We start from the raw sequence: 26058 nt of genomic DNA, 5'->3' as shown, positions 1-26058 counted from the left end.
TTTAGGAAACATTCAAAATTAACAGAGAGACCATTCATTCCCTCATTTGATTAATCTGGCTGTTATTTGCCAAATTTCAGCGAGGAAGCCCAAGAGATCCCACTGAAATTTGGCAAATGAAATTTGACAAATTTATCACTGTACTATTTGTCATCTGTATCTGAATGAATTAAATGGGAGAGAGGGAGGACAGGGTACAAATAGGACCTTATGGGAACTCCATAACTTTTTTTTATTATTGTTATTTAAAACAGAGATATATTTTCAAAAAAGATAATATCTATAAATGGACAGATAACTACTGAAGTTACACAATTAATGCTCAATATAACATTAGTAAAAGAATCCAAGCAGAGTATATTGAATTGTTTTTATGATATAAAAAAGAAATATAACTTTTGGAGCTTAATGCCAAAATCTCCATTATATTATTATTTATAAATGTTAAAAAAGAAGAAAAAGTGAAACACACCTAAATATAATATAGATAAATATTTGATTTCTGACTTTCCCCTTCATTGTACTCCAGTGGATTTAGAGTACCAATTGGCATAAACTTTAGGGCCCATATTCTAAATGTTTGTATTTATCTTGCACGAAATATATAATATACAAGTAGTGGTAATTTAGCAACCACTCATTCAGTGACCATTTGAAGTTACGATGGTGCTGAACAAGGGAACTTATGACTGGTCCTTGAAGTTGCGGCCATCAGAGCATCCCGCAGTCATGTGATCGCCATTTGTGACCTTCACTGCAGGCTTCTGACAAACAATGTCAATGGGGAAGCCAGCAGGAGGCTGCAAGTGGCAGTCATGTGATGTCTTGATTATGACCACACAGGATTCATTTAACGACTGCAACTGGAATTGCCAGAACTACCATCATAAGTCAGCATGGTCACTCGATTTTCCACTTTACAACCATATTGCTTAGTGATGGAGTTTCTGGTCCCAATTACCATTATTAACTGAGGACTATCTGTATATGGAAGCCATTCCTGCTCAAATTTAAACAAACTTCTGTTATGTATATATACTCTTGATTTTGCCATTGCTGCATATACTCCAAGTGTAAGTTCCTAATCAGATATTGTTGGTACTATCTTTTTTCCAATGTTGTACAAAGTTTGTCCTCGTACCTGTTAGCACATACCTTAATAAATTATGGTATTTTTTATTGTTATGTTCTGGAAATATACCTAGTTTAAAAAATTGTTTTAACTATGTATAATTAATTTCAAATTTGATCTCTAAGATTCTCTAAATGGTGCTGTAAATGTCTTTCCAACACTTCTGGGTTTTTCTGCAAGTCCACCACATATGGCAGAATGTTCCATCTGTCTTGTGGCATTTCCACAATTTATTACTATACAATTTGTCTATTTTGGCAATTATTGATGGAGTTCTATACCATCTGTAAAATATTTTATACCAGTTCTCACTCAAACCATAGCCTGGGGTAAATTTTATAGATGCTGTATGTATAAAATTTACCCCAAGTACTTCTGGTGTCAAGTCCTTCTCTTAAGAACTTCACACCAGAGAGATAGCAAGATTTGATGCTCTCTCATCAGCTATTTTCTAAGTATATTCTAAGTCTAAGATATGGCCAAATACTATAGATTTGATGTAAGCGTCCTTGTGGTATGGGCACCATTTTTACCACAACGCTTGGAGTAAATTAATATCTTTGGGGAAAATTTCCAGAATGGTCAGAGGAATTCTTGCCATCTGGCTTTTTTTCACATTACAGCAAAGAAATGATCTATAAGGTGGCCGCTTTCTGTGGGTAGATAAGCCACTACATTTAAACCCTTCTCCTTAAACATGTTCCAAAATGTACAACTTACAGATGAGTTATTGTATAAACCTAGCATGAAGGCAAGAATTTGCTCCTCTTACTGAATTAACTAAAGGGTATTTAATTAACCGGTTACTGACCATAATAAGGTGTTCTTATTCTTAGTAGAGGAATATTGGTTTAGAATTGATAAAGAGCAACAGTTATCAAGACAGCAGCTTACCTATCAGTCCTGGAACATGTTTGCCTTTGAACCTAAAGCACGCAGTGACATTTAGACAATTCACTTGTTGCAAGCCATCATGACACTGAGGAGCTGTGATGTCAATGGATGCTGGCAGGAAAATTGAGATGCCCAAGGTAATGACAGGCCGTGATCTTAAAACAATAAGAAAAAGGAGAGACTGCATTATTTTCCATAGTATTACAGAAGTTTTTAGGTTTGGGGAAAAGTAGGTCCTACTCTATTAACTGAGGAGAACTCTTAGTTAAGTTCGCTTAGGATATCAGTTTTAATGCTGATACTGGAAATAATCAGTTATTCCCTAATGATTCCACCCCAGAGAAAATGGTAAACAAAACAAACAAACAAATACTTGTCCCATAATAATTAAAAATGGAGAAGACAAGACAAGACAAGACAAGACTCTGGATACACCAATAGCATTAAGATGCAATACTGGAACAAAATTTTCAAATAATGCAATAACCTTGTCTATTAGATATTTAACAATTACAGGAAAAATGAACCAATATTCATATGGAACCATATAGTTAATGCTTGCCAAACGAAAAATAGATCTGGAAGCCCACAGAATTCAATTATGTGCAACAATGCTAAGAGAAGATGACAGAGGTGAGACAGCTTCATCTGAAGGAATAAACTGTGGACTCCCTGACTGGAAAATCCAGTCATATACAGTAAGCACCTATGGGAAAGAAAGTAGCTACAGCATATTATTTCTCTCTGCCTTAAAAAAATATCATACTATGTTGGTTTTGGACTTAGCTGTACTCAGAAAATCCACTGAAATTGAAAGGACTTACTGGACATTCTCTGAGTATAATTAAGAGTGAATCCAACTCATTATGTTTAACCTTTTTAAAGTTTTTCAGTCATTTTAGATGCTGGTTGTCAAGCAGAAAGAAAAGGCATCAACATTAATAAATTAAGAGATACCAGCTCAGATACTTTCAGCAGGCAGTCTAAGTCCTGTGGGAAGCACCTCACAATTTGCCCATCACATCTTACACTCTTGTGTATATCAAGATGTCATCTATTGACATTTAAAAGCTAACTTCCTAACAGGCTCCAGGCCAGTATACTTTTAAATTGGCATACATTCTCCACTTAGAGGTGGGACCTAGAAACATTCAACACTTATATCAAGATATTAAAAATGCTTTAAAAATATCAATGTCACCCCAATATTGTATCTACAACGCACAGTGCAACCTATCAGCAGCATGGAGCTGTCCATGGTCTGATAGATTCTACTATTAACAAATAAATAATTTTTAAGCAGTTATTCTTCTAAATGTGCTTTTCTACATTTCTGCCATAGAAATAGTTCAGTTTTTCAGGAACAACACTATATATTTACTGCCAAACTTCCAGTATATAATTTTCCTAAATTTAGTAAAACACCATTCCATTGTGGCAAAGTTCAAGCACAATGCAACTGCTCTTTTCAAAACTCCTTTACTTCTTTGAAATGAGTGAAAAATATTTATTCCAATGTTTCACTACAATTTTTTTACCACACCATATAGCAACACCACAAGCAGCATTTTAAGAGAAAAATACTCTTCCCTTTTTTGCTATCTAGAAACTGTTGTAGGCTTTTTCACTGCTGCTTTTCTTAATTGCAGTAAGATTGTTATTTTCACATAAAATCCTTAAACTGAACAGTGATTTCTTTTTGCGTATGGATAGACACCATCAGTTTCACACTAATCAGCTGCATATTGACTACATCCAAGAAAAATTCAGGTAAGTGTGAACATAAAATCACATGACTTCTACAATTTGTAGTAAATTAGACAGTTGCTTCTTCAAAATCAGTAGTATTATCCAAGAACTATTGCCCATGATGTGCCTTTTAAAGAAACATACCAAACATGAGCTCAGCTTCATTTCATTCACCTTTCTCGATTTAAAGTAAAATGATTGCAAGAGGGCTGAAATCAAGATTCCTATTTTTTAAAATGCAGGGTTGGATGAGCGTGCTGCGTGGAAAAGATTTGGGGATGGGAACCACCTGAACAAGTGCAAGAAATAGAAAAACATGGCAAAAGCAAAATGCACATTATGCCTATTTTAATTACAGACATTCTTTATCAACAATACAAAGAGATTCAGAGAGAAATACAACACGTCCAAATGGCACAGGGATATCCATCTAATCTATTTATGACCCCAACTTCAGCCCTCATTGCCTGCTTCCCAGAACACCAACACCTGCTCTTGAATCCCAGTTGCTGGGTATTACTTCCTGCTGCCCCTCCTTTCCTTCCTCATGCTTCCAGCCAATCCACCCAAACCTTCACTCAACACCTTAAATATTTGACCATCTATAACAGGACACAGTTGCTTCCTGAAGTACACACATTAATATTCCTCTCCATGCCAAGTTAGAATAGAATTGCAAGGCAGCAAAACACATACATACACACACACCTCTATACAAACCTTCCAGTAATATTCTATGTGATACAGTATTTATTTTCTGTATTTTTCTATTGCCTTTCAAACTGCTATTGTCACACAATTCAGCTCACCTGGGTTTTAAAAAACAGGGGACTACCGTAAGCTTACAAACCAAAAGAATAAGAGAGATGAAGCAGCAGAATTCAGGAAAGATAGTAGAGAATTACCAGTTTTTCAAAGCCATAATCAGGTGATGAGTTATAAATGAACATTATCCTCAGGTCAAGCCAATTTTTTGCTTGTATTCTTATATGAATAGGATGGAATAGATTGAATTTGTGAACTTCTTTCCCCAATATGCATTTTGCTTAAAGCAGTGAAGGCTGATGTGCTGATTCTGGTGGCCTATTCATTCAGGACACTATTTTTTTGTAAGACTGTCTTGTAAGGCTTTCATCACAGTTGCTGAACTAAAGGAAAAGATTCTGTCTCATAAAAAAGGAGGGGCATTCTTGCTGATTCTCTCTAGATCCATCTTCTTCCCTTTCTTAGAGGAAACCACTTGTCCACGTAAACACTCTGTGGCCTAAAGAAGCTTAAATCAATATTGATTGATATATTATATTTATATCCTGCCTTTATTTATTTATTAGATTTATAGTCTGCCTTTCATTCAGGAACCTAAGGTAGTGTACATAGCACTTCTTCCTCTCCTCTCCACAAAAACAAACCCATAAGGTAGGTTGTCCTGAGAGGGACTGATTGCCCCTAAATTACCCGGTGAGCTTCCATGGCTGAGGGTGAACTAAAATTCAGATTTGTTATTCCTGGTCCAACATCTTGACCACTACACCTCACTGGTCTTTGATATTTATGGCTAAGCCTTGTCACACTATCTCTGTATAAGGTTTGTTTCATTTTGACTTTATGTGAAGTATGAGATCTCATTCACTGTATTTTACAAGCCTTGAGATACACTGAATATACTGTAATCTGTGAATGCAGCCACTGTAGCAACTACGCTTAAATAAATCACAGCACAGAAAAGAACTATGCAGGCTTCCGAAATTTCTAACAATTTATAATGTACAGAAGAGTAAAATGGCTAAATACAGGACCAGAGATTAATCACATGAAGTATATTTACTTTTCATTAAATTCAACTATAATGAATTGGTGGGTGGCCTCCAGCACATCACTCAAAGCTCAAGCATGGCTCTTGGCCCTGAAAACTTTGTACATTCCTGACTTAGAATAATTTGTGAATCAATCCAGTGTACTCTCTCGACAAGGATGAAATTCAGGAAGACCAGTTAGCTAGTTTTATAAAGACAGAAAGATCTAGTGTATTTTCCATAAAGTTGTGTAGGAAATATATATCAATAGCTAATTCCTAGTGCAATAACCATCTTTTATAGTATTTTTGGAGATTCAAATAATGACTGCCTATTTCATCCTCTCTTTAATATTACTGGTGACAGCTTGAGATTTATACAAGCTATGCCCTGGCTTGTTATGGCAATTTCAAGTTGAAGTCAGTCATGTGGCTATTATGACCCTACATTAGTTTTCTCTGTCACATGACAAAAAGAAAGCTTAGACATTGGTTAGGAAGTTAAAGAGCCCATTTAGTCATTACCACACATGAAAAACACACAGCCTAAGTAGAGGTGCTTGGTTCACTCAAGATTTTGCATCAGCCAATGGATTAATCATAAAAAAGCAATGTCCTTTCTTCAAATTCCATATTCATTCTATAGATCAGTGGTTCTTAAACCATTTTACCCAATTACCCTTTTCCTGGCCTCAAATAATGTCTTTGCCCCCACAAAAAAAAAAAACAAACAGACCCTGTTGTTTTACACAAGGGTCTCAACAGCAACAGTCCCAAACTGGATCCTTGACTCCCAAACAACCAGTTACAAATTGCTCCATTACCCCAGGATATGCCCAAATTACCTCCAGTTTAAGAACCACTGCTAAAGAGTATATAAATATATTTGTTTTTCAGAAAACCTCAATTTAACAAACCCCCATTTAGTGAAATTTGGATGTAATGTACCAAACTGCTGTCAGGCATCCTCCCAAAATAATAGTTTGTTGCATCTGGACAAAGCAGTTATATTTATATTAATTTTACCTCAATTCTGTGAGATCGACAGTGTTTATATTATTATGCAAATGACATAAGTTGACACAAGTGATGCACTTTCATATTTAATGAGTAATTAGGAATTATAGATACCCCATCCTCCAAGTTTTACTGTCTTAAGCTTGACCTATTAAGCAAAAGCTTTTTTTCCCCTTTTTTCCTTAATATCTATTAAGCTTAACTATCTTGGGAATGGGGAGATCAGAAAGCTGAAGCCTCCATATTTATTCTAGGGAAATACAGGTTCCCCACCATGCAGACATGAAGCCCCCATTTTAAAAAAGACCCAAACCAGATCCTGTGATAACTTGCACAGAAAAAGTGTAATGTATTTGACTCTTTTGTTTAATTGGGTTCTCTTTATCTAGTTTTAGGACTTGTGTGGAGAACAGAACATGATTTAAGTCATATTTATGCAAAAATATTGAAAATTCAAATGGGTTCCCAAATTTTTAAGCACTACTGTTCATATAAATATAGCACCAACTTTATGAAATTTGCTTGCCACAGAAACATGTCAAAAATGAGAAACCATAAAACAAATACAAAAAATGTCTAAACAGATGAATGTTGTAGCAATTTTTCTATCAATCAGTTGAGACAACACAATCAGTGGCCCTTGGAGTTATCCAGGAAAAAAATATTTCATATTTTTTCAGCATTCACTATCAAGCTACTTTGATCATTTTCTGGCCATGTTACTACAGCTGTTTCCTCTAATCAGATAATCTACATAGCGCTTCTCTCGCAAGCTGCCTCAGTGGACCACAGTTTTTTTTTAGAAAAAGATAATTGCTGCCTTTCCTAATTCTGCAGTCTCAAACCATCCATTTAACTACACATACAATTTTAACTGATCCTTAAACAGTTGCTTTAAAAAAATGCCTTAACAAGAATAGCCCTAGTTGTTCATCTTTCTTTGATAACTTCTTATGCACCACTACCAGAGCTGTAAACAAGCTGTAAACAAGCTCAGAATTATATGGGACTTCGTGTATCATTCTAATACACAGTGATACAGTACTAAGCCATGAAAAGCCTGTCTTCCAGGAAACCAGTACAAAGACTTCCAGATGAGGTTTTTCTTGTACAATCCTTCAGCCTTGCTCAGACAATTTAAGGGGGAGCCAGATGATGTCACCCTCAACTTGTAAACTTCCAGTATTTTCATACCATTGCTTTCTTCTCACTGAAAATTCATTAAAAGGAAAGAGAAAGAGACAGAGAGAGGGACAGACAGGCAGACAGACAACAGATATACAGTGCTTCTTATCGGAAATACTAGGAGCTGTCAGTCTGGAAACACCTGAAGAGTACTTTCAAATATTGCTGTTTGCGTACTATGATATACCACTCCACTAACAGTTTTGACAGTGAAAGTATTAACATACAATTGCTGCTATCAGCTCCATTATTTATGCAAGCAGCAAACAAATACCATTATTTTTTGAATCCAGTTTCAAAATGTGGTTGTGAATACAGGGCTTAGGAGAATTTTGTTTCTTCCAAAGCCAAACAGGGGGACAGTAAGTAAAAGGAACAAGATAAACGAAGCTCACCTTAGAAGAACTACATTGTTTGACATAAAGGCACCAATCGTCACATCTGGAAAAAGAGTTGATAGCATTTAGAACAAGCATGTTTCCTGGCACCCATCCCCACAAATCCAAATTAACGAAAACAATTCAACGTTTATCATGAACTTCTCCTGAAATATAATGCTCCAGGACAATACATTCCTGAACATTCTCCCTATATCAATATGTAAGATATTTTCACGTGGAAATATGAAAATAGGTACTTCCACTACAAAACACCCCCCTCAAATGGACTCATGCCACAAAGGGAATAAGGATAATCTAAATAATGTTTGGATAACTAAGTTCACCATTGTTTAATTCACTGTCTTGTTACTAAGCTGCAATATTAACAGCTTCCACAGAATTGATCCTAGGAGACCAAGTTTCATGATTTGTGAATATACAATCACTGGTTATCTTTTTAAAGTTCATATCACATTTCTTATTTTCTAATATAGGGTCCAGATCTGTTCCAAACTTAAGACAGTATAGCCCAACTAACTCCCCCTTGCCGTAAATGCCCTGAAGACATGTTTACTATATTATGTAGGCACATTTTAATGAAAAAAAAGGAAAATGGAAGTATACGAATCCTTGACTCTTTAGTTCTTCCATTAATTTTAACTATTGATTTGCATTATAATGACTGCCAGAATTACAAGCCTACCTGGGTAACCATTTCCATCCATATCAACTCCCCCAGAAATGGACTGGCCAAACATCTGCAGCCTTGGACTTAACTGTCTTCCAGATATCCTCTGAAACAGACAATTCAGAATTGATATCAACCAAACTCTTCTCATTCATTTGGATGGAATTGGGCTGCATTGGTTGTGAACCATGTATTATCTCTAGGTCACACAGATGAGAAAGAATGTGTTTATAGACTGATATCAAGACCAACACATAGATGCAAGATTTTCTACTCTCAACTAAGGCATCACAACTAGAGCTAATCCACTGATACTAAGCCTCTTTTGTTTGAGGAACAGTAGGTTTTCTTCTTTCAGAGGTGACATATACTGGCTGTATTAGATTGTATAAATCAGAACAGATGAGGGGGGGGGGTATCCCACTGAACAATGTTGTCTCTTCTCCCCCACTTGTCCTATGACAATGATTCATAGTTCAGCATTACTTCCAAAACATTACAACTAGTGGGCTTGTTAGATAATACAGACTGGTGTTATGCTGAGAAAATAACAGTAGTACCTTGGTATGGGAATGTTACAAATTTTTTTTTTTTGTTTAGTCGTTAAGTCGTGTCCGACTCTTCGTGACCCCATGAACCATATTGCGCCAGGCCTTCCTGTCCTTCACTGCCTCCCTGAGTTTGCTCAGTTTCATGCTCATTGCTTCAGTGATGCTATCTAACCATCTCATCCTCTGCCGTCCTCTTCTCCTTTTGCCTTCAATCTTTCCCAGCATCAGGGTCTTCTCCAAAGAGATCTCTCTTCGCATTAGGTGGCCAAAATATCTGAGCTTGAGCTTCATTATCGATCCTTCCAATGAGCAATCAGGGTTGATTTCCTTTAAGATTGACTGGTTTGACCTCCTAGCAGTCCAGGGGACTCTCAAGAGTCTTCTCCAGCACCACAGTTCAAAGGCATCAATTCTTCGGCGCTCAGCCTTCTTTATGGTCCAGCTCTCACAGCCATACATTACTACTGGAAAAACCATAGCTTTGACTATGCGGATCTTTGTCGGCAAGGTGATGTCTCTGCTTTTTAATATGCTATCTAGGCTTGCCATAGCTTTCCTCCCAAGGAGCAAGCGTCTTTTAATTTCATGGCTGCAGTCTCCATCTGCGGTGATCTTGGAGCCCAAATAAATGAAGTCTGTTACTGCTTCCATTTCTACCCCTTCTATTTGCCAGGAATGTTACAAATAAGAACAATTAATACGACTTTAAATTTGAACATAGAGGAAATATCTCTGCAGGAAGTCATTAGGTCTCTGACTCCTGTTGATCCAAAATGTGCAAGAGAGATGCTCAGCTGCACTGAGCTTCTGTTCATCCACAGAACAAATACAATAGTTAACTGAGAGACTTTGCTGGAGAACATTGTCCATTCTATAGGAGACTAGTACCTCCTTGTAAGAGACTAGAATATAATATCCTCCACTTTTGGTTTAGTGATAAACCGGAAAAATGAAACTCTCCAAAGTAATCAGTAGTTTACAGCCCCAGATATAAAGGACAATAGCCCCAGCCCACTGTCAGATGGGAGAACTGGGAAAAAAACTACAGACGTAAAGGAGGGGAAAGGAGCTTTTAAATCTTCCATCTTAAAAAAAAAGTTACAAAGAAAATGTTGCCACTTTTGGAAATGAAGGCAACCGAAAGCAGCTGGACTCCTCAAATTACATTTACACAAGAGAATGTGGCTTGGATTTTGCGGGGGGTCCCTGTTAGGGTGGTAAGAACAGAGCTATACAATACATATTCCACAGACATCTGCAGGCTATTAGGATGTAAAGGTTGGAGAATAATGCTACACAGCTTAGAGAGCTGCAGATGAAACTAAGGGCCCCAAAACTGAGCTTGATAGTATTGATTTAGTAGAGACAATTATCTGCCAGCCGGTTAAGGTGCTCCAGGTATGCCCAGGATTTTGCTGTTCCAGAGGTTGAAAAAAAAGTTATTTAAACACTTTCTAAAATTTTTACCAAAGTATCTATAACTTTAAACAAATGCCCCCTTTCTTCTCACAGTTGTGTGCTATGTGTGTGAGAGAGTTTTACAAAATCCACAGCATCTGGATCGTTCAGAGTTAAGTAACCAGGCCCAAAGCCTTTCACCCCAAGGTTACTGGTTCACATAGAGGCCAGGTAGGCAGACGTTACAAATTAAACATCTGAAAGTGTTTGATGGATTTGTGAGCCAAATGAATGGCTGACCTACAGCCCTGGTCCATGTGAATGAGACAAAGCAATATAACGTGACCGCTAGAAGCCTGAAGCAAAGAGAGAGAAAGAAAAAGAATGGCAGAGATCAAGGACAGACAAGTAATGGAAAATCATTGGCAAGAACTTCTCCAGAAAATCCAAAAGCTGACTTTTGGAGAGAGACAGCAGTTTTTTTTAACTGTTTGCCAATATTAAGCTCTCTTTGTATGAAACTCCAATATTGCCTCAAATGTGAAAAAAGAAACAAACACTATTTCCTCTTCCAAATTCAGATATCCTCAGCCAAACTGTCATTATCCATCTGAATCAATTCTGACGTCCCCACTCTCTTCCCCATGGGCAGAAATAATTGTCCATGCACCACAAATTATCACTTTCACAAACTATCATAAAAAGGGATTTAGCTCGTGTTATTTTGTTTCAAAAGAGAGTTAATGCATTCTAAAACAGTCAGCAAGCAGCAGAACTAATCATCTACAGCCTGCTCAAGTGATCTCAGATGCAACCACTAAACTCTGACTTAGCATCCCTCATGAGCCCCCACCCAGCAACAAAGCAAAATATTTAGACCAGTACTTTAAACAGCCAATGTATTAAAAAAAAAACAAGTCTTTCTTTTTTTTTTCCAAAAGCCCCCTCTAAAGCAAAAATACAGCACTAACCAGATTGGGACAAAAGGCTCATGTTGTGATCTAGTAAACACGTACCTTGAAAAATTAGTATTTATTACAAGAAGCAGAATCGGTCCTTGACTTCCACTATTATGGTCAAGAATCTAAGATGAAGTCAGTAGGAAAACCTTCTAGGAAGGGACTCGTAGAGTAAATTTAGTGGAATAGATGTTAAATGGACTTGGTGTTTCCCTTATTTGAGCCAATAAAATCTGGCTGTGGCATATTATTCCAAGTACTTTAAGATAAAGCATGAAACTTTATGATGAAACAAAAAATGATATGTTTGTATCCCTTCTTTTTTTTTCCCCAGTTTGTTTTGGGTTTTGGGTTTTTTGTACCTTTTCCCCCTTTATTTCTGCATAATAAAGAAAATAATGATGAAATACCTACCCTAATTTTTTTCCATGGGCAGGTATGGCAGTTAAACCTTTGAAATGCCAGCTTAACTTACCGTATGATCTTCATGTAATCAATATTTTCAATGATTTTATCTCACATTGGGAGTATCAGCTGGAACAGTGGCAAAGCACCGCGTGGTGGCAACATTGATGGCAGACTCCTGGACAAAGGCTTCTCGAGTACGTACACAACTCAAAGCCCTTTTCACAACTGCACTATTGAGCAACTGGCTACTTCCTGACATTTAGATCTGCCCTGATTTAGCTTGCCATATTCTTACAACTCCTTGTAACATTTAGTACTTACCATGGAATATCGAGGAATAATGCCCCCAATGTGCCCATGATAGATATACACTGCTCCTGCATAGTCGTCTTCTTTCGGAGCACTAATGGCAACATCTAAATAAGGCAAAACAGTATAAGAAGTGAGTTTTCTTTAGTTCCAAAGGTGAATTCTTTCCACAGCCTGCCTTCTTTAACACAAAGACAAGAGCCACAGGCTTAGTGGCAGTCTGATTTACAGAACGTTACCTCTTTGCACAAGCATTGGATATTTAAAAACAAATAAACCCTAGATTTGTATTACACCTAATAAGAAACATGTGTTTAGGTTCTATAAATAATATCAACTATGCACAGGAGAATCCTTGTCCATCTTGACTTGCTTTATGAATCTCAAGGGAGATCTTAGGTAATTGTAGATGAAGCTGGGAGCTGCACACAGAATACAATTCCCTACCACATAGCCAATCCATAGCGTAGTCACTGAGAAATCTTTTCAAAATGCTCAGGTCTCCAAAATGTTATGATAATGCAAGTTAAGTTGGACAGGAGATTCAACATACAATCTTAACTGGCTTAAATGATCTGATTGTATTTTTGTTTGTTTCACTTTGTCTAAAAAAAGATATAATGAGATCATTGAAGCCAGTTAAGATTTTATTTATGAACACACTGCAAAGCTGCTTAAAACACAACTGGAAACTTTAATCAGTAAAACAAACTAGTTTCCATTTAATTAACAGAAGCCGACTTTAGCTGTGGGGATTAATTTAGATTCTGGGTTAAGCGTAAATTATTTTTAGGATAGTTTCTTGTTTACCATCCCTGGACTTTTTTCTATTCGGCTCCCATTATAAGAACTGCTAAATAACTTAACACAATTCAGCTTGAAGTCGCTTGTTTTCCTCTCTTCTTCTCTCCATTACTGTATGCCCCTTTTGGAGCACAGGCTAGATTAGGGAAAATCAGTTTCTTTCAAAAATTTGAGATAGTGTATTGAAGGAAATCAGTTTATTTCCAAGGGTAGAGATTAAAAACAAAAATCTAGAAACCCTGCTTCCCTATTTTGTCTATATACACATGAGGCCCTTGGACATGCTTCACAACAAATACTAAGCCAAAAAAAACACCCCAGTGCATCTGTGCCTTCAGTACATTAACAAATGCATGCATAAAATTATGATAGTTCTATATTATTATATATACTCTGTAAATACCAGGTTTATCTTGCTAAAGCAAGAAAGAACAGAGGCCTGGTGCAAAAGAAAATATACTGACCTGGAAATCCATCATCATCAATATCCCCCAGGGACGCCATGCTTTCCCCAAAGTGTGCATTGTAGGCGTTATCACCATTCAGAACAAGCTGCTCTTCCAGAACACCCTAGCAAACAGGAAATAGGCCAGGCTAAGAAAAATAGAGACTAGTGTTGAAAGACACATGACCCCTGACGCTGGAAGAGTTTCATGTACATGTCCTTCAGGAAACACCTGGAACGTATCTGGGGTAAGATTCCTGAACTCCTGACCATCAGTTTCAGTCAGTGCAACTACACCCGGATATCATAGAGAGGAAATCAGTGTAAATTAAAAAGGTACTTAATTGCTCCTGAAAAGGAAATCACTGGCCTGGATAGCACTGCAGACTAATACATGACAAATCTAATTTCTCAAAATCCAACATTCAAAAAAATCTCATGCATGTCAAATCCTCCATATGCATTAATGCAGTTAAACAGCCAGTAAAGTAAATAGCTTCTTTTCTGTTGAAATGAACAGCTGGGAGGAAATACTAGAACATAACACATTCAGCAAAATCCTCCCACAATCACTAGAGATGGGACAGATAAGTCAGTTCAATCAGTGTTAAAATAATTCAGTTAAACATGTTGATCCAGCAACAGCACAGAAACCATGTACTTTTTGCCTTTACCTGCCAATGAGCCATGCTGATGTCACAGCTGGATCGTTTCAGAAGAGGTATTCTCTCTTATGTGTAGGAAAACAGGGAATACCTCTTCTGCAGTGTTGACTGCAGTGATATCTGCATAGGAAACTAGAAAGCAAAACTAACCAGCAATAGGCATGTAACTATATGAGCCTTCCTATAGCTAATCAGGGTTTCTTTAATCGAGTGATAGCCTTGAAAACAGACTGCCCTCTATTATAACAAAAGATGTAAATGCCAACTGGCAGATCCTTCATACATATCTGAATATAAGCAATATTCTACATTTGGCAAAGCCTCGGATGCAAATGCCAAAACGCTTAGCATCACAATGAACAGGCAACACACAAAGCCAAAGAAATAATCCAATGGATTCAAATAATGGGAAAGAGATTTTGACTAAACAGTAGCAAGAAATTTCTGATTTGACAGGGGAAGTAGTCTGAAAGGCCACCTACTGGTAGTAGTAAATTTCCTGCAAGAGCAGCGGGTTGAACTAGATGGCCTTTGTAGTCCCCTTCAATTCTATGATTCTACATACCGTATAATAAATGAGAGCTGTGGGTTTTGGAGGTGTGCTCTGCTAATCTGAACTTTCCAAAGCAACTGCTTTTAACTTGAACTTCTACCACGGTTCATGGGTGTTTCACTATAGTCTCTAATAGGAAACACAACCTGCTGAATCCATTCCTTAACCCATTTTTAATCCTATTTTTTTTTTGCTTCCAGCATGGAAGGTAATCATGACACTGAACCCAAAATAAATAATTTGGCTTGATGTCCTGCAGATTCATTGGCGGCGGCGGCGGCAGCATGTTTTCAAACTGCTAACAAATCCTAAAAGAATGTTTTTTCTTGCCCAAAAACGGTAGCCAACTAGTAGTAGAGATGGGCAAATTCCCCTGGTCTCAATGTGGAATTGAGCATACAAAATTAAGTCAACAAATAGCTCTCTTCCCCATTCTAAATCTGGAAATTCCTGTCACCAGGAATAGCAATGGGCTTTAAACATTTTGCATCCAATCCTGTGATCCCCCAGTCCCACTGAGAACTTATAGATCTTGCTCTACCCATCAATTTCCCAAATACTGGCAGGAAAAAATACCTCTTTGAAAATCTTTGTGGGAGTTGGCATCCCACTCTCTCTGATAATATGGTACCAGGACATTCTAAAGGCCCTGGGAAACCCTCTGGGGCTCCTTACATTTTCAGATTTCCTACTATTGTCATGTACTAGGAAAGAAAAGTTCACACAGGGCTTCCAGCGAAAAAAGGAGCAAGAGGCAGGAAACAGGAGGGAGGAAGACAAGCCAGACCTGCATTCAGTTTGGGGAAGGACAAGGCTATTTGAATTAGAGGAATCTAGTAATCGTGACAGCTAGCATTGGTAATTTTGTGGTGCCAGAAGTTGTGCCTGTCTGGTACAGAGTTATACATGACACATTGCTTGCTCTGCAACCTGCATGTAGATGATGTGCCACTATCTGGTTCTCTGACTTGGGCATTTGCCTCCAAGTTGCCCATAATTATATGAGCACCTTCCTCCAGGAATGAGTTTTATTTGTCACAGAAAAAGGTGGCTATACCTTGAAGTCTGTATTTGGGGGTCTTGGTTAGAAGCATTATAAAGAGAAATATTTGACTTCAAATTCAGATGGATGGATGGATGGATGGATGGATGGATGGATGGATAGATAGATAGATAGATAGATAGATAGATAGATAGATAGATAGATAGATAGATAGATAGACAGACAGACAGAGACACAAATAATTTTCACACATTTTTTCAGATGATTTCTCCATTCTGCCCTGCACCTTGGGTATTTCCACAGGGAAACTGAACTTGGGTATTAGAAGGGCTTTCCTTATTTTTTATGTTCTTTCTGATGTTTGAGGGGAGACTGGTTTCTGGAACTTGTAATAAAGTATTTCAGGAGGTCTTCAGAAAATTGCTGACTTAAAGAAAATCCCACAGAATGAATCGGTAATGCAAATAATGAGGCAAACGTTTCATTTTTATTGTGTTTTTCTTTTCTACGGCACTGAGCGTCAAAATACAGCTTCATGAGATTTATCTCTAAGGTTGCACAAGTAGTACAATAACACAGAAAGTGCAATGTACCTCTCTTATGCCAAATGTATATTGAATGCAACAGAGTGAAAGTAAAAAGTTTTAGGATTTTACACAATGTAGTATTCCTATTCAGCCGTTCATTAAGAACAGGAGTGGGCAATCTTTTTGTGGCCATAAGCAGCTCAATGTTTTGACTTCTTTCAGAAAGTTTAGGACTCCAAGGAGTTGTGGGAGGTAAAATATGATGGGATTGAAGTGATGTTACCCAAAGAGGATTTTTCAATCTCTCTTTTTTCAAGATTTTAAGGAAGGTTTAACTCTGAAGAGGTGCAGTGTGTCAAGCAGAGACCTATCTATTTCAATCACTGTCTTGGGCCCTATTTTGTTTAGCAGTGAAAACTGCCCAAAATTGGCATTTCTTTCACCAAATGTTGCTACTTGGGGGGGGGGGGGGGTTCTTTGGTGGCTACAAGATCTACATGTAGTTTATGTTAATCAAACTTCTTCCCGCCTTGCACTTTCCAGATGCATTCCCAGCACTGACTGGGAACCTTGGTAGAGTTCCAAAAGATGGAGAAATAACCACAGAGGAAAAGCATTAAGTCAGAATGAAAATTATAAGTACATTGCCCTGAATATTCTTCATGCTCTTCAGGGACTAAAAACCTTGTGCAATCAGAGTTCCCATTCAGGGATAAGATGCTGAGGATTGTCAGCCAAGCATACATAGAATCCTCTTTCAGACTTTACCATTTGTGCAAAAGAGTCTGGGATAAAGATAACCCTCACTAGAATTATTCCTTTAAACTATGTTTTAAAGGAGGTAGTGATAGATTTAGTGCTTACTTTCTAATATGATGACTTGAAGTAAAGTTTCCCAAGGCAATTAACAGTTCGTATATGCTTTGATGCTCTTTGTTTTTAAGACTCATTGACCTCAAGAGTTAATACTTTCATTGCAGAAGAATGTCTGCATGCTTGTATGTTGTTATCTTGTTTGGTACTACAGTCAGGTTTTGATTCTGACTAGTTCCTTCAAAATTAATTAGGAGATCTGAGTTCAAGTGTTTGCTTAGCTATGCCGTTTGAACAAAACACCTACTGGCAGCCTAATGACCTTTGCAAAATTATTGAGAGAATGGCTCTGCTTAGAACTACCACAAGAAAGAGCAAAATCCATTAATCAATAATCACATTAGAGTTTAATTTGCAAATGGGACACTGAGGCCCAGACAATTTAATTAACTGGAGACAAATAATTCTGTAGTCTAAACCAGGCCTGGATGTATCTCTCCAACATTCCACAATGAAGGCTCAGCTTGAAACCTAAATCTTGAATTCTCATAACTATGCTATACGTTTTTCTTAAACTTTCCAGGAAAGACCCAAGCTTGTGGCAAGCTACTGTGCCCATCTGACCTCATATGACCTAAAAAGTCATGGCTTATGACCCATTTGTTTTAAAACCAAAGAACAGAGAGCATTTATTGGGGATGGAAGACATTTTCACAGACAGAAGCATGTCTGAGAAAGCCCATATGGCTCATCCTCCTTCCAAACAAGCCGTGGTCATTTCAGAAGACAGGAAACTGATGTTGATTATTTCCCTAGGCAACCTCTGGGCCACAGCAGTTGTGCAATGTACTCATTTGCAATGAAAAATCCTCTCCTGAGAACTTTTGCAGGGGGGTTTCAACAGAGTCAAAATAAAAGCTATTTCCTGTCGTCTCTTTTCACAGGGGTTCATTTCTCACAATTTGGCATGAGCTGAAGATAAAACAATACTAATTCAATCTCCCAAGACATGCTATGGCTGGCCATAAAGTTGCCATACTTAAACAAAAGGAAAAGTGCTAAATCAGCTAAATCAGAAGCCATTAGCTAGACTGATCCTGCTAAGCACACCTTGAGAGTAACTCCCTATGTGAACAGCGTTGAATGTTGGCTTCATGAACCAATGTGAACAGGAAAACAGTTATAAATTCTGGATTATTGGGGCATATTTTGCATCAATCTTGGAATCAGATCTATACAAACTTAGGTACATACTCTCAAGTCAAATGTTTGCTTTCCCAATGCATCTTTAATAATAACTTACAATTCTTCCAGGCACATCCTAATAATCTCTCTGATCTCATCCATCATCTAATCACACAAAGTTATCCGATTCACTTACTGTGTCTTACAAATGATAGAGCAAACAGGCTACTAATGGGCTACCAATACCTGGCATTGACTCTGCAGCTTGTCAAAGACATACTTTTTGGCTTAGCATTAGATGGGAACATTCCCATTATCATTTGAGTAATACCATTTCTACAACTATGCAGCTTTATTAATCATAGCAAACACTGACTGCAATGAGAGTCTAGAACTAGTAAGGCCATGTATGTATACAACCGTAGATCCAGAGTATGTGATCCAAAGTAAAAAGTTTCTGGTGCTAGTAAATTAACCTGAAAAGGCTGGAATACAAAGATAATTTTGCTCAACTGACCAAGACAAATCTAGGCTTTTACATAACACTGGGCCAATCCATAGTTTTGTATTATGCTATCTCTTGCTGCATTTCTTCTAACACACAATCTCCATGATGGTTTTCTTCATTTGTTCTAAACCTCACACCCTGAGGGTTCCCAGTTCAAACTTCAGAATCCCTGATAACAAGAATGGAACTGGCCTGTATTGCAAAACATTTGGTTATGCACAATGATCTTTAAGTCTTAGGAGACTTACTCTCTCCCCCATTCATTCATAAACACTCATACACATCTATCCCTAATTTTTTAGATACGCATACAAACAAACCCTCCAAAACCTTCTCACTGTCTCCATCATTAGCAGGTATAGTGGAAGCAGCAGTTCCTCTCATAGGAAGTCTGCCTGGCTCCATCTTGGTTTTTCAGCGTGTTCTAAACTTTTCAGTGCTCTTTTAGAATACCTTCATTATGAGAGAGTGTATTTCCTTGCTTTTTGATACAGGGTCCAATTACATTTTAGAAGCTGCTTGAGTTTTTTTCAAATGAAAAGTGTAGTAATAATGGGACAAGTGTAGTAATAATAAGCATAATCTAGGTTGTAGACCTGAAGAAATGAGTCTATTCTGTGAAAGATGATTCCATAATAAAGTATAGAGGCATCACAGCACTCTGTTGTTTGTGTTAAAACAGATTTGTCTACTCTTGTGCGAGAAGGAATCCAAGCAGACTTTATAATATTCAAAGAGATAATAAAAATATGTATATTCTTCCTGTTCTGTTAAAGCTGGTGTACATCTTAAGCAGAAATGGGAAAATTGCAGTCCCATATCTGCTCAATGCCTTGAAGCCAAATTTGCATAACACAGTGCAACTGTGGTTACAAAGGTTCTCCCAAGCCGTTTGCTTGGCTCTTTCACATACTTACATTTCCTCTGCTGAGGTAGACGGTGACCTGACCTTCATCCCGGATCTCAGAGAACATGGGTGCTCCCACCAGGAGGTCTGAAAGTCCATCAAAATTCAGATCAACTGCACATAAGGAGGAGCCAAAGTAAGAGCCCATCTGCAACCAAGCCGAGTCACAACAAAGCATTCAGTATCTGCCCACACACAAGAGGTAATCGCACATGCTTTTCGTTCTCTGCCACTGAAACTGCAACTTACGGCTTCATCTCACACCCAGCAGCTGTAAAATGCCAGCTGCAATCATTTTCTAAAACCAACTGAATAGGGCAGCTGCTCTTATCGCTATTATTATTATCACTATTATTGCCATTTTTAGAAACCTAGCGTATTCTGTTTATTCGTTTTCTATCCCACCTTCCTTTTAGAGCACAAGGCAATATAGAGGGCACCCCCGCCCTTCAATTTCCCCACAACAACCGCCCTGTGAAATATTGTTATGCAGCAAAAGTTAACGCTTTAAACAATGGTGGGATCCCTTTAGCCTTTCAGAGAATGCTCCCCCAGTTTGGCTCCCCCAGTTCCCTCACTGTCAGCCATACTGGCTCGGGCTGTTGGGAATTGTAATTCTGCCATTTCGTAAAGCTTTCCTATCCCTGCTTTAAATATACCTGGACTACTGCAGTGATGATGGTGATTCACCTACATCTGTGAACATTTCAGTGTACATGTAGCACATCTTTCCCAAAAGAATCAAACCAATACAGTGTAAAAAAATACCATCTGGATACTTGTTAGACCATTTTCTAACAGATTCCAAGCAACTTGTGATAACTTCAATGGAATTAAAAGAGAGAATTAAGCCAGGAAGTGGCTGCATCCTCAGCAACTGAAAAGTTCAGATTTTCTAATAAGACGTCCAGAGGCCAGGACTATTCATAGAAAAAGAGCAGAAAGGTAGATCTGGGACACAGAATTACACCTAGGGATGCACTGATTACAGCTCAGTAATGCTAGAAACTATTAACAGCTCAAGAGTTCACCCACTGATCAAGTCCATGGCAAATTAACTTAATGAAGAAGTTTCAAGATGCCACAGAATAAGGGCCTACATAAGAGCCTAAAAGCCAAGGGCAGAATGCTCACATGAGCTCCTCAACCTTCTTCTCACTGCATCCTGTGTCTATGTAATTTTTTTGTCCACTGAAGTCAATGGCCCTGCAAATGGGAGGGTTTGGGAAACTCAAAATACTAAAAAAAAAAAAACCCCTCTTGTGAGCATAGACACAAGAAAAGGTTCATTCCACCTAATCATTTTAAATACTGAAATTTAAAGAATTTTAAGTATTAAGTGGGTCTCATTTTTGAACTGTTACTGATAGTCCTTCATGCCCTTGTCACTTCACACCTAGGCTATTGTAAGTTGTTTTAAATCAGGTTGTACGTGAGGGCCAGTCTAAAGCTACCAATGGTTCAAAATGCAGCTGCTGATATTGTGACAGGTTATGCTTGATTTACCCATGTGATATCGTCCCCCCCCCCCCCCCCAGGAATTGCACGGATTGCTTGTGAATGTCCAGGGGCATTTTAAGATGCTAATTATTATCAAGTGGAATTACCCATCTAGTAAGAACCAGTAGAGATGACATGTTATAACTGTCTCCCCTGGGAATATGAGCAAGAAGGAACCCAGAAAAGAGCCTCCCCTTCTCTGAAACAACCTACCTCTAGAGACAAGGATGGCCCTGTTCCTATCGGTATTTTAAAAGGCTGTCAATGCCTTTATTTTCCATACAGCCTTTGAGGATGGAATGGAAGTATAATTTAGCTGCACCCATAGTTGGTAAGAGGGTACCAAGTATCTGGTGCCTGTATACCACATATTATGACCATGGTTGGGTTTGCACAACTCACCAGGCCAAAATATAATTGGATTGTTTATTTCTAAATGCAAATCCAGCTAGTGTGCTTAGTTAATAGTTCAGTGTGTTATGGAAATCTAGGAACTAGGTTAATTCAGTAAACTACTGATCAGGTTATCATGTGTTACTGTGCTATACAAATACAAGCTCTGTTTGATCCAAAAGTAGGATCATCAAACCGAAATTTCAGAAACTATTTACAGAGGTTGCTTAATGTCTAAAGAGTTGTGATTCTGTCTCCTCCTTAATTTAGTCACCCAACTTTTCTTCAACCAAGCTGAGCCAATACTTCAGCCAATGAGTTAGATCAGTCATGCAGCAGCAACCCCGCCTTTCATAGTTGAATTGAAATTGACCTTTCAGTACTGAAAAGTTGCAGGCACTATTTTATGAGCCACTGCAGGAATATGGAAAGAAACTAAAAGGCAAGGATCAACTTGAGAACTCTAATTCTGTTTGCTTTTCTGGGTTGTTGGTCAGACAGTGAGCATTTAATCCCCTGTGTGGACTCTTCTTTCTTTGCAATTGCATACAGCAGTGTTATTTTAATTTCCTAGACTATGAATGAAATACAGCGGTACCTCGGGTTACGAACTTAATTCGTTCCGTGACTCTGATCGCATCTCGAATTGGTCGCAACCCGAGGCAAATTTCCCCATAAGGTTCAATGTAAATATGGTTAATCCGCCCTCCGAATTTGGTCGCAACCTGAGGCAAATCTCCCCCATAAGGTTCAATGTAAATATGGTTAAACAGTTCTGAAACATATGCATTTTATTTGTAAACCACAAAAACATGAAAAAAAATACAGTACAGCACAGTATGAAGAGGGAGAATGGGGTGGGGAGGCAGTGATTGTTTGGAGGGAGAGTCCCCCTCCAAAAGGACATCGGGGAGATCTCCTTCAGGGGTTTCCTCTCTTCTTTGCCTCTTAGCTGCAGGCTCAGTTCTGGGGAAAAACCTGTCTAAAGTCAGTTGTTTTTTCCTGCGCTGCATAACCCTCCGGAAATGAAATTGCCATGCTGACAAGCACACCAAAAACCTTCCAAAACGCCACAAAACACACCACAAGCCTCATCGAACGTCTCCTTGCTACCGCGATCTCGCCCACAGGAAGCCGTGACTGCGTGGCAGCAGGGAAAATGGCCACGGATCCGGTTCGTAACCTGAGGTGGTTCACAACCCGAGGTAAATTTTTGGGGCCGGAGCTGGTCGTAACCCGAAAAATTCGTTAACAGAGGCGTTCGTAACCCAAGGTACCACTGTATCTGAATAATATGTCACTATGGATTATAGCAATTTCATGAAGGCAAAGACCATTGCTATGTGGCTGTCAGAGGAATGGCCAGAGAGGAAACCTAATGTTACTGTGAGAACTTTAACTTTTTGCTATACACATCTGTCAATTTTAATTTGCAATTCATTTCCAATTTTCAAGAGTTAACTACTTCAGATTGTCTGTGCCATCATAACAGCACATCATAAAAAGTAAGCTCCTAGCATTATTTTTGCACTGCTACTATGCATCGCTCTGCAAATAGCCAGAGAATGGTCTAGCAGTGTACAAGACCATCGGGGTCATGTTACTAAAAGTCTCATCTGGGTGCCAAATGGTCCTGTTGAGCACATGAAACTGGCAGAGCTTTTGCATAATTTCCTATTACCTGATACCATAGGCTTTAACAAATGGGTTCCTATCAAGATGACAAAAATCTACCACCAACTTATAACACATGGTCATACAGATGATCCAACACATGTATTCCTTAAATATGTTCTCCACTCAGGAAATTGCAGTATGAAGAAAGAAATGGGATCAAATGAGAAAACTCTCACCCTGAGGTCACTGTGCTAGTGAGCAACCTAAATATAATAAGGATTAGACAAGGACACTGTGGGATACCCTTTATTGTATAAACACAAAAACAACAAATGTATTTTTGTGCAGTGCTGAGCTTCAAGGTTTAGTGACCATGGTCTAGAGAACAGATTTCCTGACATTTTGCCAGCAATTGTGGCTGGCATCTTCAGAGGCGTCTCTGAAGATGCCAGCCAAAGTTGTTGGCGAGATGACAGGAAATCTGTTCTCTAGACCACCGTCACTAAACCATGAAGCCCAGCACTGCCCAACAGATATCAGCCGGGAAAGCGGATTGTATTGAAATGTATTTTTGCTTGAGGGCTACTCACCTTTTTACCAGACGCCTGAAAGATTTTGACCAAAGAGCCAGAATTCCTATCTGTGCGGAATATGTATACCTATGAAGTTAAAAAACAACAAAGTAATTGTTCTGTCCCCAATATAATTAGATCAAATGACATTATATATGCATATCAATGTGCCTATCATGCTACGCTGTTGTAGGAAGTGTTATGCAAAGTGCAGAAAAGGGATAAAAGAGAGAAAGCCAGAGGAATTAAGGCATGAGATTAAGAGAAACAGAAGGAAAAAGAGCTAAATCAAGTTTACACCAAAATGTTCACTATACCACGCCATACTATTTTATCCTTACGAACCATCCTTGCTGCCACCAGGCCCATACCACTGCTTCATACATTGTCTTTTGTTCTTTAAATGTCTTTTCTCTTTCTGTTTGAGGATCTGATCAATTCCATACAGCCACAAGTTTCTCAGTCTTCCCCTTTCCCATTCACTCGTTCGTCATATAGTTGTTTTGTGATTCAGTCCTCGATACTTTATCTCAGTGTACCTCTTTTGTGCTGGTCGCTCATTTTTCTATTCCATCCACATTCATTCAGCCCTCATTCATTACCTTGTTTAAATATACCATCCTGACTATATTCAACTTGGTTTTATGTTCCTTCTGATATACTCAACTTTCACTTTCATATATGAAAGGGGGGAGCACCCTTTTATATGCAGCCATTTTTACCTGTTTCATCATTCATTCCTTGCAGTAGACCACCCATCACCTGCCACACACTGTAATTTCACCAACATTTAACTGTCTTAAAATCTCGCCTGCCAGTTTCCCATTCCCCACATAAACAAATTCATCTACCTCCTCTCATTTTTTTTTACCACTTATATATAATTTGCATTCATTCACTTAGTTTTTCCTGACAAACACAACTACCTTGATCTTTGATACATTACTTTTCACATCCATTTTCCTCACTGCATCATATAGTCTAATAGTTGCTGCAAATCATTCAGGTTTACAGCTAAAAATGAGGCATCATGGCCCAATCTAACACAGCTCTAACGTCGTCACAAGCATGCCGTACACATTTATCCATAAATATCCTGAACAGCCAAAGAGGATATCATGCTTCCTTGTTGCACTACCTGTTCAATGTTGATGCTGAGTTGCTGCCCTACATATAAAGAAAGTGAGATTCTTCTAAAGTTTCTTTGTCAAAATTTATTCAAAGAGGATAGGATAAAGTTACTAAAATCTCAGTTGGATTATTTTCCCCATTAGACTTGAATCTATCTCCCAGGTTCCTAAGGTAGAGATGTCCTAAAGTGGAGGTTTTTTACTCATGGCTCTTGTGAGAAATGAAGAGGAGGATGTTCTCTTAACTGATCATGGAGGAATGTCCAGCTGGTTAGAATGTGAATTTCTCTCCAGTCCTAAACATACCTTTACACTGAACCATTCACTAAGCGTTGTATTTATTTTCATACCTGCCTTTTCCCCATCGTGTATTGCTCTTATCAAGCAATTCACTTTAACTCAATAGTATTTGCACAAAACATTTGATACTTCCAACTTATTCAGTTTATCATTCATATATTTCTCAGAGAAAGAGCAAAAATTGGTCTGCACAACTCACTCCCGGCATAAAAGTTTACTTCCTGTCACTTCTTGTACCCTTTCAATCAGAATTCTGCCAAAGACATTCCCAGATACACTTAACAGACTAAGTCACATAGTTTTACATTTACTCTTGCTACTTTCCCTCTTCTTTAGGGGAAAAGTAATGGCATTCTTCCAATCATCAAGCACTGTTGCACTCTTCATGCACACATTACAGAAGTCCCACAGCCTCTTCGTAAGCAATCACTGTAGGAGGTTCATATTATTCTGTCAGTGGCAAAAGATTAGGAACAGTCTGGTAGCACCTCTTCCGACTAACAATTTTTGTTAAAAAGCTTTTGTGTGCTGTACCTCACTTTATCAGATGCAAATGGACTTCATATGGCAAAGTGAGCAGGAAAAAAAAGTCACAAAGGGGTATGCTTTTTAATAAAATCTGTCAGTTGTAAAAGGTGCTACCAGATGCATAAGCAAATTAGATCCATATAATC

At 38.2% G+C, this 26058-nt stretch overlaps 1 protein-coding gene across 3 annotated transcripts in view; it reads right to left on the bottom strand.

The window, feature by feature from the left end:
- Positions 1 to 26058, bottom strand: part of ITGA9 (integrin subunit alpha 9) — a 228395-nt gene that overhangs the window by 164334 nt on the left and 38003 nt on the right. For all 3 annotated transcript variants that reach the window (XR_015797714.1, XM_088149934.1, XM_088149933.1), the window contains exons 8-14: positions 23973 to 24041; positions 19883 to 20020; positions 13731 to 13836; positions 12475 to 12569; positions 8853 to 8943; positions 8165 to 8210; positions 2027 to 2181 (exon numbers count right to left, since the gene is read on the bottom strand). Coding sequence is in view for 2 of the 3 variants with exons in the window: in XM_088149934.1 (XP_088006060.1) it covers positions 2027 to 2181; positions 8165 to 8210; positions 8853 to 8943; positions 12475 to 12569; positions 13731 to 13836; positions 19883 to 20020; positions 23973 to 24041 (700 nt within the window). In the remaining variant the exon portion in view is untranslated. The remainder of the gene's footprint in view (positions 1 to 2026; positions 2182 to 8164; positions 8211 to 8852; positions 8944 to 12474; positions 12570 to 13730; positions 13837 to 19882; positions 20021 to 23972; positions 24042 to 26058) is intronic.

The sequence above is a fragment of the Python bivittatus genome, unplaced genomic scaffold, assembly GCF_059951505.1.
Source record: "Python bivittatus isolate LINGU-HERP-01145 unplaced genomic scaffold, Pbiv_v1 ctg000610_np1212, whole genome shotgun sequence".
Classification (NCBI taxonomy): domain Eukaryota; kingdom Metazoa; phylum Chordata; class Lepidosauria; order Squamata; family Pythonidae; genus Python; species Python bivittatus.
This window is presented reverse-complemented; position numbering and strand designations above follow the sequence as displayed.